Here is a 15,937-nt window from a genome sequence, read left to right as displayed (position 1 = left end):
TTATATGTAGTAATGAGGGAATTTATTCATTCACCACTCACTTGCTCAATTCATTCATCTATTGTGGTCATACTCGATTTCCCAAGAATTGGCATTACTTTTAAAGCAATCAGTATAAATATGTTAAATACCACATACAAATGAAATGGCTGTTGCTGAAGGTGTTAAAATTTCACACTTCTAATTAAAAAAAAAAAAGACACTTAAAAAGGCATATACAATGTAAGCACTTACAGACCAAAGATACAAAATGACTTGATAGGGGAAGTGTCAAGCACTGGCCCACTCGGTTTACAACAAAAGTAACAGACTGCTCAGGACTCAAACATGCATACAATTACCATTTTATTTGTTAAAATACATAGCCAAAAGATAGCTTTACAGCAGGCAAAATAAACCACACATCCATTTTAGAAAAGTCCTTTTTGTTTCTTTAAATCTAAGGCCCCCTCTAGTGTTTGAGAAGAGTCACACACAGTACACAATGCAATTGAAGGCAGTCACTATATTTTACCCAAGACCTTCCGAAACAAAAAGAATACTCTGTTCAATTTACGTGGCACGAAATTCGATGAGATAATGCCTAACCATAATTAATGTTTCAAATTCTTGTTATGATTCACATATTCATTATTTTCTCATTCAGTAATTGCTTTCTCTGTTATTTACTGCTGGGTTGTTTTTAGATTAATACTTTGTAATAAAGAAAAAAACCATATAATGCATGCGGGGAATTTAATTTCCCAAACAAGAAACATACCTCCTTGGAAAACAACAGAAAATTAATTTAGTGTTACCAAATGGCCTCTTCTGCTTTTACAGAAGTTATCAGTAAATAGTATATATCCCACCTGAAGTACATACTTAAATTTATCATATTTGGGAATCAGAAATTTCAAACTACATATATTTAAAGACTCACCAAATTGGGAATTTTCTAATAAGCCTTTCAGTACCCTTTAAAAGGACAAGAGAAGTGCTCTGAGGACAAATGTTGGCTCTGAAGAATATGATGTAAAGGAATTCTTAAGTTTATACAGCCATGGCACTACATAAAGCCAATGATTTAATCTCATGTACTTTTTAAAAAGACTGATTAAAATTAGAGGGAGAAAAATTTTTTTTCATTCTACTTTACCAGCTAAAGTCTTTTTTAAAAAGTATCTATTTCTATATTACCAAGTTAACTAGTCTTACTATTACTGGAAAATAAAAAGAAATCTCTATTTTCAACAAAAGAAAATGATGCAATCTTGAGCGAGAGGCTGACAAAAACCTTATTAAGCTGCTACTTCATATTCTTAAAAGTTAAGAGCACAGTGAAAATTTGAAAATTCAATAGGCTTAAAGCAAGTTTAAACTGTATAAACTTTAAATAAACGACTAACTTGTCTCTCAGTATTACCATATGCATTTATCCTGTTTTCTGTTTTCAAACGTGTCACTTGCTAATGTTAGAAGTAAAAAAGACAGGACATCTAAATGAGTTAAATAAAATTGTTTACATTTGCAATTGGTCTAAACAATTAAAATATCTATATTCAAAATGAATAGGATACATTTTTAAAGTGCAACATGTACTCTTTTGGCTCAAGATGAAAAGTTATATAACGAAATTACTGTAGTCATTTCTCCTAGGACAAATTTAATGAAAAGCTGTTTTGAAATCTCGGCCATGAAATTATAAATTACGAGGAACACTGAAAAGGCATTTAAAATGAGTATATAAAATGCAATTACAAATAAAACCAGAATGGGAGAGGTAGCACAAAGTAAATAAAATCAAATAAATACTGTACAACAGCATATAAAATTTTTGCTTATAAAAAACTGAAAATTGCATCTTAAAACAAACATTTTGCCCTTTATTTAAGGGTTTCACAATGAAATTAAAATTTAGACCTGAAGTCTATAAAGATTTTCCAAATGTTATTAATTACTGGTATTGCTTTTTGCCAAAACCTCTCTGATCTGCCGGTCAAGTTCACTTATTATTCGATCCTCGTGATTATACACACCCGTCCTCATCAAAGTATCCCTCTCTTCTATTAGGCGAGTCAAATACTCATCCAAACCTTCTTCCAGGGCATCGCCATGTGGACCATCCACTTTCCCACTTGCAATCTCTCTGGAATCCTGGCACTGTTTTTGTTCTTGTTGCTTTAACCTGAGAAGTCAAGAACAAACACTACTCTAGTAGGCAACAAATATTGTTTTGGTTTTCTTAACAATGCCATTTAAAACAAAATGATTTAATGGTAAAACACATTTTTAGTAATATTTTCAGGAAGAAAATGAAAACCAGTGTTACACTTGGCAAGTCAGAGTTAGCACACTTATAAAAGACAGTTTTAAAAACAATACTTGTTTTTCTAATTATAAAATACATGAAAACTGTAGGAATTCTGGAAATGTTAAAAAGAAAATCATCATAATCTTATCCAGAGATAACCAATCTGAGTAATTTTGTTTTTCAATAAAAAATGCATATATATTTTAAATACATATTTTTCGGAAAAATTAATATTACATGCAGTGCTATACACTTTTTTTTTCACTTATTAATATAATGAATGTTTTGCCAGGGCATCATTAAGTGTTCTTCTAAATGGCTTCATAACATTCCATCATTGAGATGCCCCATTATTTAATCATCCTTTATTGTTGACCTTTAGGTTGTAAAACCTCTGATATTATTACTATTCTGACATAACATTTCCTTCTAAATTCACTCAAGAAACCTTTAAATGTACCAAACAGTGCTGGTTTTGGGGGATACTGCAATGAATCAAGAAGAAAAGTCCTTACTGTTATAAAGTTTATTTCACTAATTACTATAGAAAGTGAAATTCTATAAATGCGAATGCCTGGTTCAAAGGGCATGTACATTTTAAGACTTTTACAGATATCTTCAAATAATGTTTGTGATGGCACAATTTGTAAAGGCCAGGTTCATGTTCTAATTAATTTGTAACATATTCCAAGTCTGCAACACAGCAAATAAATATTTGCTGAGTTAAAAAGCCTTATAGCATGGCACTGTAGACCTTGACCTTTTCCAACTGATACTTATACATTGATATACTAAATGTAGCTATTTAATTCAGCTCTAAACCTACCTAATATAGGACTGAGTTTTCCCTGCATCATGGAGATGTCATGGGATATTTCATCAAATGAACTCAATTGTATTCCCCCAAATTAATATGCCGAGCCCTATTCCCCAATGGGATGGTCTCTGACTTTGGAAGATGATCAGGATGACTAGGTTTAGATGAGATTATGATGATGGGGACCTCATGATGGGATTAGTGCCACTGTGAAAAGAAGCACCACAGAGCTTGCTCACTCTCTTCTCACCATGTGAGGACAGTGGGAAAGCAGTTGCCTACAAAGCAGGAAGAGAGTCCTCTCCAGAAAACAACCATGCTGGCATGCTGACCTTGAACTCTGTCCTCCAGAACTGTGAGACATTACTGTTGTTTAAGCCACTCAATCTATGGTACTGAATGGCACCCCAAGCTAAGACAGTATGCTTTCCTGAGACAAAAATACTATCTCTTGAAAAACTAAGTTAAAAAGTCTTCCCCTAAACTCACGTCCAAAAAGATTATAATTTGTTCTTATGCTGCTTCCTAAAAATGACTTTTATAACATGAAATACTACTGAAATTCTAACTCAGATGAACAGGCCTCACAGAGAAGAACAGTGTAACTTATTATTTAAAAATACAACCTCTGGAATCAGATTTGAACTCTGGCTCCATGATTTACTAGCTGTGTGACCTTGGAAAGGGTACTTAACTTTCTTTAATTCTTGGGTGTCCTAATCTCTAGAATGGGGATAATATGTTTCTCAGAAAGTTACTTTGAAGATCAAAGAAAATGAGACAGGCATGTGAGGCATTTAAAATAGCTGCTGCCATATGGTTAGGACTCAATAAATAAGAGCTATTACTTACATTAATACTATAAATCTGAAATGTCATATACTTTTTGTAATTAAGAATTCAGTATAATCAATTACCTTGAAATAGTAGCAATGATCCTGAAGTAGTCACACAAAAATAAAACTTAAGACACCAATGCTATGAATGTAAATGAAAAAGCTCAATAGATTTAGTATAGCTACATTCATGACAAAAATTTTGAGTGTAATAATGGTCTTTGGCCTAAGTTTTCTATTGTACAAATCAGCTACATTTTATAGTATACTAGAGACCCACTGCACGAAATTCATGCAAGAGTAGGCCTTCCTTACCCCGGTTGCTGGCACCGGCTTCCCTCTGGCACCCGGGACCCGGGCTTCCCTGGCAGCCCAGCTTTGTCCAGAAGGTTGTCCGGAAGGATGTTCAGTCTAATTAGCATATTACACTTTTATTATTATAGATGATCTACTTTATTGAAAAACCTGACATAATTTCCCTAAACCAATGACCAGTTATAAGGCTGTCCTATTAGAACTTTCCTTTTGTCTGAAAAAGCAATGTAATGTTCTAGTTACTATACCTGTTTAATTCATTTCTTATATCCAACAATTCTTGTCGCTCAGTTTTTACTGTATCTTTTTCCTCAGAAGCCAAGTAACGTAGTCTCATCTGTTCCAATTCTTCTTGCTGTTTCTTAAGACGAGCCATTTGACTTTCTTGCTCCCGCTGGAAAGAAACAAACAAGCCAGATCCCAAATATTAGGAATAAATATACTTCATATGACTTTGACTTGTGACTATAATCCTATTTGATGGTACCCATGATATAGCCACACAATGCCAATTCTATGACACACATATTATCCCAAAATGACCAGGTTTGTTTGTTTTTTCTTTAAAGAAACAAAACAAAACAAAACCCCATCTCTTTCCATTACTTTTCTTTCTGTTATAAGCCATAATCTTTACAGGCCCAATCAATGAAGTTACTGAATAGCATAAGATAAAAGAAGTTGAAGGCAAGAAAGAGTCTGCTGACAACACTATAAATTGCTACAAGGATCAGTGACAAGAGCAGCATCTAAGAAATGGTTAATTATACAAAGATGTACCAAGAAAAATTCAGTAACTCACTAATTCCATTGTCACTAATTCCACTCCTCTCTTAGATAACAATATGCTTTTTCACTCTTTTCTCCAGGCTCATACAAAAACCTATGCATTTGATACAATTTCTTTAAAATACATGTGTTACATTCCACAGAATGAATACTCCATGATTTTTTCAACCACTATCTCAATAACAGAGACTTTTGGTACAATAAGCAATGCTGCAATAAAACACCCTATCATCTAGTATCACTCACAAATATTTCTACATATTTTTTTAGGGATGGGTGCTTTTCTTTCTTTAGGACACAACCCCAAAATGGGAGCGGTAGGCCAATAGGTATATGTCAAAGTAAACATTTATCGATTAAAACGAACCACTCAACCACCATCCAGATAAGAAACAAAAAATTATCAGAATCTCAGATGTCCCCGTTTCCATCCTTTCCTAAATATAACCACTACGCTATTTTCTAACACCACAAATTTTGACTGCTTTGAACTTACATAAATAGAATTGGACAGTATGTACTACTTTATGTCTGGCTTCTTTCACTTAACATTGTTTTTAAATTTATCTCATTGTGATTTTATTTTGCATTTTTTCAAAGACAACTGAGGTTGAACATGTTTTAATATTTTTAATGGCATATGGCCTTTGGCATTTAATGGCATCTTCTTTTATAAAGCTCCTGTTCAACCATTTAGCACTTTGCTCTACTTTGCTATCCATCTTTCTTAATATGTTCGTAGTTCTTTATATACAGGGTGGGGGGAATAGGTTGTTTGTATGGGAAATAGTACAATAACTAATAAATGATATAAGAATAAACTCTTATGTCCCATACTTCCAACTGTAAACCTACTTTTGTCCCACCCTGTATACTAGGTAAGTCTTTTGTCACTTATTTAAATTCCAGGTATTTCCCACTAGTCTTTGTCTTGCCTTTTCACTGCTGTAATGGTATTTTTGACTTAATTTTAATACAGCCCAAATTTATCTATTCTTTTTTGGCTAGTGCCTCTATGTCCAAGTTTTTGCCTGCCTCAGTCCTGAAAATACTCTTATGTTACCCTTTGAAGGCTTCATTTAGATCAGTAATTCATATGCAATTGGTTTTGTGTGTGGTGTAAGATCAAGTTTCTTCTTCTACCCATATAGAGCTCAAATTGACTTAGCAATATTTACTAAAAGACACCCCTTGCTTGGCAATATCACCTGCCATATGCCACCTCTGTCCGTTATATGTATAGGTTTGTTTCTGGACCCTGTAACCTGATTTATTTCTCTATCCTTGCATTAAAAGTACACTGTCTGGCCCTAACCAGTTTGGCTCAGTGGATAGAGCATCAGCCTGTGGACTCAAGGGTCCCAGGTTCGATTCCGGTCGGGGACATGTACCTTGGTTGCGGGCACATCCCCAGTGGGGGGTGTGCAGGAGGCAGCTGGTTGATGTTTCTCTCTCATCGATGTTTCTAACTCTATCCCTCTCCCTTCCTCTCTGTAAAAAAATCAATAAAATAAAATAAAAAAAGTACACTGTCTGTTACTATAACTCATATAATAATAAATCTTGATATCTGAAAGTCTTCTCTCTTTGGCTATTCTTCAAAATTCTTAGTTATTCTTGACACCTGCATTTTCATATAAATATGTTTCTAGGGCTGAAGAAAAAAAAAAAGGTCCCACTGGGATTTGATTATGCTGAATCTACAGATCAATTTGGCCAAAACCATTGATTCTTTAATCAGTGAACATGGTTTATTACCTCTCCCATTATTTAGGTCTTCTTTAATTTTGTTAAATACTTTATCCTTTTCTATAAACTAAGGGTAATATTTGTGTTTTAAGATGCTATGGAAGAGTTTAAAAAAACTTTCTTCTCTAATTGTGTCTAGTATAGAGAACTGAAATTGTTCTTTTCATATGGACCTTGTTTCCGACAAACTTACTAAATTCATTAATTCTGGTAGGTCATATGTAGACATTTGGTTTTCTGAGTATATAACAATGTCATCTGCAAATAGTGGCAGTTTTACTTTTTCCTTTGCAACTGATGCACTCTTTCTTTCTCTTGCCTTATTACACTGGCTAGAACCTCTACTACAGTGTTGCTAAGAAATGGTGATAGATGGCATCTTTCTCTCATTCCTGATCTCAAGGAAAAACTTTCCTTAATTTAGTTGAAGAAAGATAAGTATCACATGATCTCACTCATTTGTGAAATATAATGAACAACATAAACTGATGAACAAAAACAGATCTAGAGACAGAGAAGCATCGATCAGACTGTCAAACCTCAGACGGAAGGCAGGGGAGGGTGGAGGGAAGGGGGAGAGATCAACGAAAGGACTTGTATGCATGCATATAAGCATAACCAATGGACACAGACACTAGGGGGTGAGGGCATGAGCAGAGAGGTGGGGGGGGCAATGGGGGGTAAGGACACATATGTAATACCTTAATAAAGAAAAAAATAAATTAAAAAAGATAGGTTTTATGTAAATATCCTTTATTAGATTAAGAAATTTCCTTTACATTCTTAGTTTGCTAAGAATTGTTATTATGAATAGACATTGACTTTTTCTACATTTTTATATGATTACTTAATTGTCCTCCCCTTTAAAGGTGGTAAGTACCCAACTTTGCCTTTGTTTAATAAATAAAGTTGATTGTGATATTTACAAGTTTTATATCTATGTTCTTGAGACTGGTCATTTTTTTTGTTCTTATAATACCCTTATCAGGTTTTGGGATCAAGGTTATGCTGGTCTCATTGAGAGAGAGAGAGAGAGGGCAGGGGGGAGGTTCTCTATTCCTAATTTCCAAAACAGTTTGTATAAGATTAGTGTTATTTATAAAATGTTTACTAAAATTCAAATGTGAAGCCATCTGGGTCTGAAGACTTCTTTGTGTGAAGGTTTTTTCACTACAGTTTTAATTTCTCTGATAACTATATAACTACTTATATTTTCTGTTTCTTCTTGTGTCAGTTTTGTAAGTTCTGCTTTTTCAAATTGACATAAAAATTTTTGGACCATCCTCTTATCTCTTCAAATGTCTGAAGAATGTGTAGCCAGCCCAGTCCCCCTTTTTTATTTCTGGTATTAGGACCTAGTAATTATTCTCTTTTTGTCCTTGAACACTTTTTGCCAAGGGGGAGGTTCCTTCCAAAAAAAAAAACACAACAACTTTTGGCTTTGTTTATTTTGTTGTACATTTTCCTCCTATTTCATTAAGTTCTACTTGTCTTGATTATTTTCTATCTTCTAATTTCCTTCACTGACTGTTTGAAAGGGATATTTAGAGAAAACTTTATGCTTTTCTTATTTTCTAAGTGAACTTGAGGTTACAAATGGCCCTAAGCACAGCTTTCCTTAAGTCTCATGTCTTATGTCTATTTCATTATGAAAAACATTTTCACTGGTACAGAATTTTAGGTTGGTAGTTATTTTCTTTCAGTACTTTATGGCTGTTTTTCCACTGTCTTATGAATTCCTTCACTTTTGTTGAAAAGTCATCTGTCAGTCTTATTGCTGCTCCTATGAAGGTAATGTCTCCCTCCACCCCCACAGCTTTTTAAGATTTTCTTAGCTTTTTGACAATTTTACTGTGATGCATTTAAGATATGATTTACTTTGAACTCTCCTGCTGAGAGTTCATTGATAGTCTTAAGACTTGATATCTTTTTCACTTTTATAGACTTCTCAGCCAGTATCTCTTCAAATATTGCTTCCCTCCCCCATTTTCTATTTTCTCTTAAGTGTTGCTATAGGCTGAATATTTGCATTTTCCCAAAATTCTTATGTTGAAACCTAATTCCCAACATGATGTTGTCAGGGGATGGGGCCTTTGCAAAGTGCTTAGGTCATGAAGGCAAGCCCTTATGAATGAGATTAATGTCCTTATAAAATAAGTCCGACAAAGCTCCCTAGCTCCTTTTGCCATATGAAGACACATAAATGGAACTGGGAAGCAGACCCTCACCAGACATAGAACCTGACAAGGTGTGTACCTGATCTCAGAGTTTCAGCCTTCAGAAGAGTAAGAAACAAATTTTTGTTCATAAGCTATGGAGTCTGTGGAATTTTGTTACAGCAGCCCACATGGACTAAGACAAGGGTCTATAGTTATACAAAAGATAGTCAGTCTCATATACTCTATCGCCAGTGGTTGGCAAACTCATTAGTCAACAAGAGCCAAATATCAACAGTACAATGATTGAAATTTCTTTTGAGAGCCAAATTTTTTAAACTTAAACTTCTTCTAATGCCACTTCTTCAAAATAGACTCACCCAGGCCATGGTATTTTATGGAAGAGCCACACTCAAGGGGCCAAAGAGCCGCATGTGGCTTGCGAGCCGCAGTTTGCCGACCACGGCTCTATCCCATTATGTTTTTTGCTGTATTTTCCTCATTTCTGCTTCAGTTTACACATCCTTGCTTCTACTATGCCCAATCTGCTCTCAACTCATCTACTGAATTCTTACATTTCACTCACAATACTTTTCAGTTCCAAAATTTCTACACGATTCAAAAGATTCCACTTCATTAATACATTTCTCTGTCATCATCTACTTTCTAGAACATAGTGATAGTAGTTATTTCAAACTTTGTATCTGATGATGCCAAAATCCAGATTATCTATTGATTTCTTTTGAGCAAAAGCCATAAAAAAAAGCACTCCACAATAAGGACATGTAAGTGGTTAATAAACATATGAAAAGATGCTCAAAGTCAGGGAAATGAAAATTTAAGCCACAACATACTATTTTCACACTCACCAAACTGGAAAAAATTAATACATCTAAACAGCCATTGGACATGGTGTGAAGAATAACAACAATTATACACCACTCTTGGGAACTGCAGATTTACACAACCACTTTAGAAAGTAATTTGACAATATTTAGAGGAGTTGAGATGAGCAAACCCTACTAACAAAAATTCTACTTTTAGATATAAACACTACAGAAATTCTTACATGTTTCTACATGTCCAAAATTTTTGTGTTGTCTTATTAAAATAAAACTTGGGAAAAATATGTCTGAAAGAAGACTGGATAAATTGTGGTATATTCACATGTTCAAGTTTTATAAAGCAATAAATTAACTATAGTTACTTGCATCAAAAGAGCTAAATCACACAATTCTGAGTCTTGGTGGTCACAGGAGAATGATCTCATGGATATAAAATATAAAAATATACAAAAGTGAATAGTGCTATTTACCAATACTTTAAATATATCTTATAAAATTATAAAGAAAATATGGTAAGGGACCCACATTCTACCCAAAGGAATAATAAATACCAAATTCAGAAAAGTAAATGCAGTTGAGAAAGGTACACAGGCTTCCAAAGCATTGATAATGCTCTGTTTCTTAACCTAGGAGGTGGGCGTTGTATAAGAATATTTTGTTCCTTTTTGGAATGTACAATATATTTCGTTAGGAAAAGTACACCAAATTGTTATATCTGGCTGAGGAGGGGTTAAGGTTACTGGTGACTTTTATTTTCTATGTTATATGGTGCTGTCAAATTTGCAAGCAGAAAAAAAATAATAAAAAGTTGATTATTTATTTTTAGGTTCTTTTATAAAATTGTAGCTTTATAAAACTTGAAACATTTTAATTCTAAAACGTAAGAAAAACCTTGAATTTTTAATCAAGGATCCAGCATTTAAAATAATCACACATGCACACACAAAAATTAGAGGTTAGTGAAAGAAATCCTCTCTGCTGCCAGGTGCTCTGGGTTAAAGGCTCCTCAATCAAGTGAGTATAATCTTTATTTTGCCTTGGCTGCCTATAAATCCAGAGAGGAGATGTAAACATACATACACTAGACTAAACAGCGGCTAAAAAGTGGCCACTACATACTCTCCCACTCACACATACCATGTAAGTCTGTGGGAAAAAAGCTTACAACTAAACTAAGGAACTCAAGTAAAGTTTTCTGAAAATAACCCAGAGCTGACAAGTCAGGAGGAGGGCCTGGATGGTTTCAAGACACAGTTTTTAACCAAGACTTGGACCTCCAACTGTTTTCTTAAACAAAGATTTACATCCTATCCTTGGCTAAATTACTTATAAATTAATCAAATTAATTACTCTGAGTGGATAAGCAGGAGGCTGGACAAGATAGTGCTGATGTCAGCCAATGAAGTCTGTGTTGTTTTAACTAAATATATCAGCTTAGTTTTAAACAGATCTACTGTGCACAAAAATGGTAAGGGACGCACATCCTACCCAATATCTTAGTTTTTAGTTCTGTACCCAAGGAGTAAAGGGTTAATCTTAATTTGAATATTTTTAGTACAATTTAATTTAAGTATTTGTTTTGGTTTAAAAATATTCTGTACTATATCTTCATGGAGGTGGCAGAAAAACAACAACGAAGTTACCCCTTAAATATCTTACAACTAGAACTTCTTAGAATCAGTGTTACACAGTATACCAGAGGTATCAAATCCAGAATGTATGGGTATCACTTTCTAGTTTTCTAAGTTATGAACCATTTTATGTGACATTTACTTATATTTTACAGCTGTCACTTACCCATTTACTAAAAAAAAAGTTTACAACTTGGAAACACAGACTTTAAAATTGTAAATCTGAAGAAAATATATTTTTTTCTAAATAATTAGAAGATTATGATTTTTTAATTCACAGACTGACTACACTAGATCACCTTTGAGTAATGGAAATCTCTGTTTAAACATTTTTCTGGCAATAGGCACTAAGCATTAGATCTTATTTCCAAGCTTTACCAGCTGGGTTTTGTCATTAACATTTATTAACAATCTAAGATATGGCTTTTGCTGTCTAATCCGTTCTACACAAATGTTTTGTATGGCCCTCCAGAGGATTTTGCTGTGACAAATTACTGGCAGAGATTATAGTCCCATGGCTATTCACCAGAGGCAATGTAAAATTAACATGGTACTAATCCAATTTAAACAAAAAGTTGCACAAACAAGTCTCTGAACAAAAGCAGAGAATTCAATTTTACATTCAAACACCATAATGTTTTTAATAAAACATTTTAGAAAAAATTGAAGTAATTTTCACATATATTAATCGTGCCTATTTGGTAAAGTTATTAATTTTAACCTTCCAAAAACAGTTTGTGGCAGAGCACAATTCACTATGGTAATCTCAAGGTCTATTACATTTCTTCTTCAAGTATTGCATCTCAAATGTGGTCTGTAGAACATCAATGATTCCCAGTGAAGCTGAAATCTGTTTACAAAGTAGTTTCTAAAGCAGAAAGTTTGTGGGACAAGGAATAGAATTGGTCTGTAATAAAGATCACTGCACTCAAAGAATGAGACTATTTGTTTTCATGAAGTACACGTTTAGAGTTGAACTACTAATTTAACATTGTTTTCGTCTTAATACTCTTACAATAACTCAAGAGAAAGGAGGCATGTGAAATTTTGTGATCCTATTATTAGAAAAAAATAGCTAAATTACTTTGTCAATGGTTTTTAGGCAAGAGGGCAGAAAATAGAGTAAATAGGAAATGATGAAGATTGTAAATATATCGGGATGCATGTTAGTAAGGAGGGTTAATTAGGTGGACACATTTTATTCTGAATCTACTTTTAAAGGAGGCTCAGTGTAACACTAACAAAAAGCCATGAACTTGAAGGATTCTATTCAGAACATTATTTGTTTACTTTTATTTTAAAAACTACCTCAGTGAAAACAAGCCATTTGTCAATATACACATATGAACATAACTTAATCAGCTTACTCAAAGTAAAAAGGTCTTGCATAGATATTTCTTAATAAGAAACATGACACTCTGATGAAATTACTCTTTCAATAATTATTGATTACTCATTTCTATAAAGGAGGTGCTCTAATCAGCAACTTACACGTTTCAATCTTTTCATTACTAGTTTTGGTAATGCCTTACAATTATCATTACATTAGTTTCTTCTCCTTCACTCTGCAACTTCTTCAATAAAAGGCACTATGTTCCATATCTTCCCCACCTACTCTCTATTTTACAACTTTAAATATTTCAAATTTAATAGTGATACCTGAAACATTGTCTTTGAAACATTTCTCCCTTAGGCTTGAGTGACAAAATAGAACAAGCAGTTGTCTTCTTGTTTTTCTAATATTTTATCTTCCTTTGCATTTCTCACCAACCTGCTATATTCTTGTTAAATATCAGATGAACATGAAGTTCCCAAGGGAGAAAACTGCTGTATCTAGAGCATCTACCCATGTGCAAGGTACAGACTAGGCTCTCAATAAGTACTTGCTAAATGAATGAAAAGATGAACAAATGAAATAACTATAGATGTTTCTTTAGACTCAATGCACTTTCATCTCTCTATACCCCAACTTTAGGAAGCATACCTATTGACTCTTGCATATCTGCATATTTAATCCTTACATGTGGGTGTTTTTTTTTCCTTCTGTGCAATTTTCTATAGAATATCGATTAAAACTACCATCCAAATACAAAGTAGTTATTATTCAAATTATATCCTATCTGACTTCCTTACTATTCAAACTACCAGTATATCCTACCCAACTTGCTTACTGCTATCTATAATAATAAAAGGGTAATATACTAACTAGACCGGACGTCATTCTGGACATCCTTCCTGACAAAGCCGGGGCTGGAAGGAAGCCAGCCCGGGTCCCGGGTGCCTGCGGATAGAATGTGTATTCTGTTATTTTTAACATCTATTCTCATCACATTATTTCCTTGCTCCTAACTCCACAGACTTTTCCCTATTATACTATGTATAACCTAAATATCTTGGCATCATGACTCTATATTAACTTCTTCTCTCTCAAAATGACTTTTATTCTCATTATCAGAACTAGTTTATCTAATAGCCAACAATACCATTTGGCTAGGATATGCCAAATCATGACTTCTTCTGCGTCAATATTCTATCAGCAATCCCTAATGTCTTCCACAGCTCACTTTCTTCTCCTGGGAATTTGTTCATTATTTGGCTTCTATGGAATGAAACCATAACATTATAAAGGGAAAAAAACTCAAGCCTGGACTCTGGTCAAATGGTTCCAATCCTAAACTCTATCACTCAGTATCTGTGTGATCGTGTGCAACTAACTTCTCCATGTCTCAGTTTCTTTCATGTACAACATGGGAATAATAATATTACTTACTACATAGGGATCTTGATTACGATGAAATGAAAAGACATGAAGCACAACACCTAGCATATAATGATATTAAATTTAATGCTAACTGCTCTATCAGTATCATTGTAATTATCCCCCTCTTATTCTCTAGTTGTTATTTCCTTTACCAGTTTCCCTTTCTCTTTCTTAAACATAAGAATTCTAAATGCCATCAGTCAAAGCGATCACCTTTGCAAAGGATTCTCTCATCTGTTTTTAAGCCCAATCACCCTCCTATCATCAGATTCACAATTCTGTTTGCTTGAATTTTTCTGTAAAAATTAAAATGTCCAGACTTGCAAGTCTTATCCCTTTCCCACCATCAATTCTTTGTCTTAATAACCACATTTGCGATACTCTGCAGCCCAATCAGGTATATTGTGTTACACAGAATCTACCAAAACATATCTTTTAAAAGAATCTCTCATCCTGTTCCCACTGCTACCACTTAAGTTCCAGTCCTAACTTCCTGAAATGACCTCTAAAATGGCCCTCCTCTGATCTCCAAGTAGAGTCTAGCATACTAAATTCATGTCTGTTATAATCATTCTAGCCATTGTATTTATAACACCCCCATCTCCAACCTGCTAAATTCCTAAATCACAACCAGTTCTCTACAGGCCATCTCAAATATCTTCTTTTCTATGACACCTTTTCTAAGTCCCATTAAATAGATGTACTCTGTATGGCTCTTTTCAGGGCTCCTAATATTAGGCAGCAAATGTTATATTTATAGTTTTCTTCCCTATTGCTAAATTGTAAGTTCCCCGACTTTTACTTATGTCTATAAATCCAGTGCAATGCCTTGAATATAGGAGACTCTCAGCACAAAATATTCACTCATCTATCCTCAGTCTTGGGAACATATAAAAATTTACTATTGTTAATATAGTAGTCCCTCCCTTCTCTGCGGTTTTGTTTTCAGTGGTTTCAGTTATTCATGGTTATGGTCCAAAAACATTAAATGGAAAATTCCAGAAAAAAACAAAACACCACAATTCATACATTTTAAACTGTCCACCATTCTGAGTAGTGTGATGAAATCCCATCTGTCCTAACTCTACCTCACCCAGAACGTGAATCATCCCTTTGTCTAGCTGCTGACAGTGGTCGGCAAACTGCCGCTCGCGAGCCACATGCGGCTCTTTGGCTCCTTGAGTGTGGCTCTTCCATAAAATACCACGGCCTGGGCAAGTCTATTTTGAAGAAGTGGCATTAGAAGAAGTTTAAAAAATTTGGCTCTCAAAAGAAATTTCAATCGTTGTACTGTTGATATTTGGCTCTGTTGACTAATGAGTTTGCCGACCACTGGTCTAGCATTATACACTACCCACTCACTAGTCACTTAGTTATCAGGTCAACAGTTGTGGTATTGCAGTCTTGTGTTCAAGTAATCCTAGTACTATAGCATAGTACCTATTCACTCACCTCACTTCCTCTCATCACATAGGCACTGTATCTTCTCACATCACCGCAAAGTGAGTAAAATACAATAAGATATTTTGAGAGAGACCACATTCACATAACTTTCATTACAGTATATTGTTATAAGTGTTCTATTTTATTAGTTAATGCTGTTAATCTCTTACTATGCCTAATTTGTAAATTAATCTTTATCATAGGTATGTAGGTATAGGGGAAAAAATAGTATACAGGGGTGGGCAAAAATAGGTTTACAGTTGTGAATATGCAAAACAGCTTATTCTTGTATTATTAATTAT

At 34.1% G+C, this 15,937-nt stretch overlaps 1 protein-coding gene across 6 annotated transcripts in view; it reads right to left on the bottom strand.

The window, feature by feature from the left end:
* Positions 1-328: 328 nt before the first annotated feature.
* Positions 329-15,937, bottom strand: part of CEP120 (centrosomal protein 120) — a 64,954-nt gene continuing 49,345 nt past the window's right edge. For 4 of the 6 annotated variants that reach the window (XM_080679895.1, XM_080679896.1, XM_080679897.1 and 1 more), the window contains exons 20-22: positions 4,510-4,655; positions 4,262-4,357; positions 329-2,167 (exon numbers count right to left, since the gene is read on the bottom strand). In XM_080679895.1, coding sequence (XP_080536021.1) covers positions 1,933-2,167; positions 4,262-4,357; positions 4,510-4,655 — 477 coding nt within the window. In that variant the 3' untranslated portion in view covers positions 329-1,932. The remainder of the gene's footprint in view (positions 2,168-4,261; positions 4,358-4,509; positions 4,656-15,937) is intronic. The other 2 variants (XM_080679899.1, XM_080679900.1) reach the window with 1 other exon arrangement.

The sequence above is a fragment of the Plecotus auritus genome, assembly GCF_963455305.1.
Source record: "Plecotus auritus genome assembly, chromosome: 7".
NCBI classification, from domain to species: Eukaryota; Metazoa; Chordata; class Mammalia; order Chiroptera; family Vespertilionidae; genus Plecotus; species Plecotus auritus.
The sequence above is the reverse complement of the archived record's forward strand: the minus strand, read 5'-3'. Positions and strand labels throughout refer to the sequence as shown.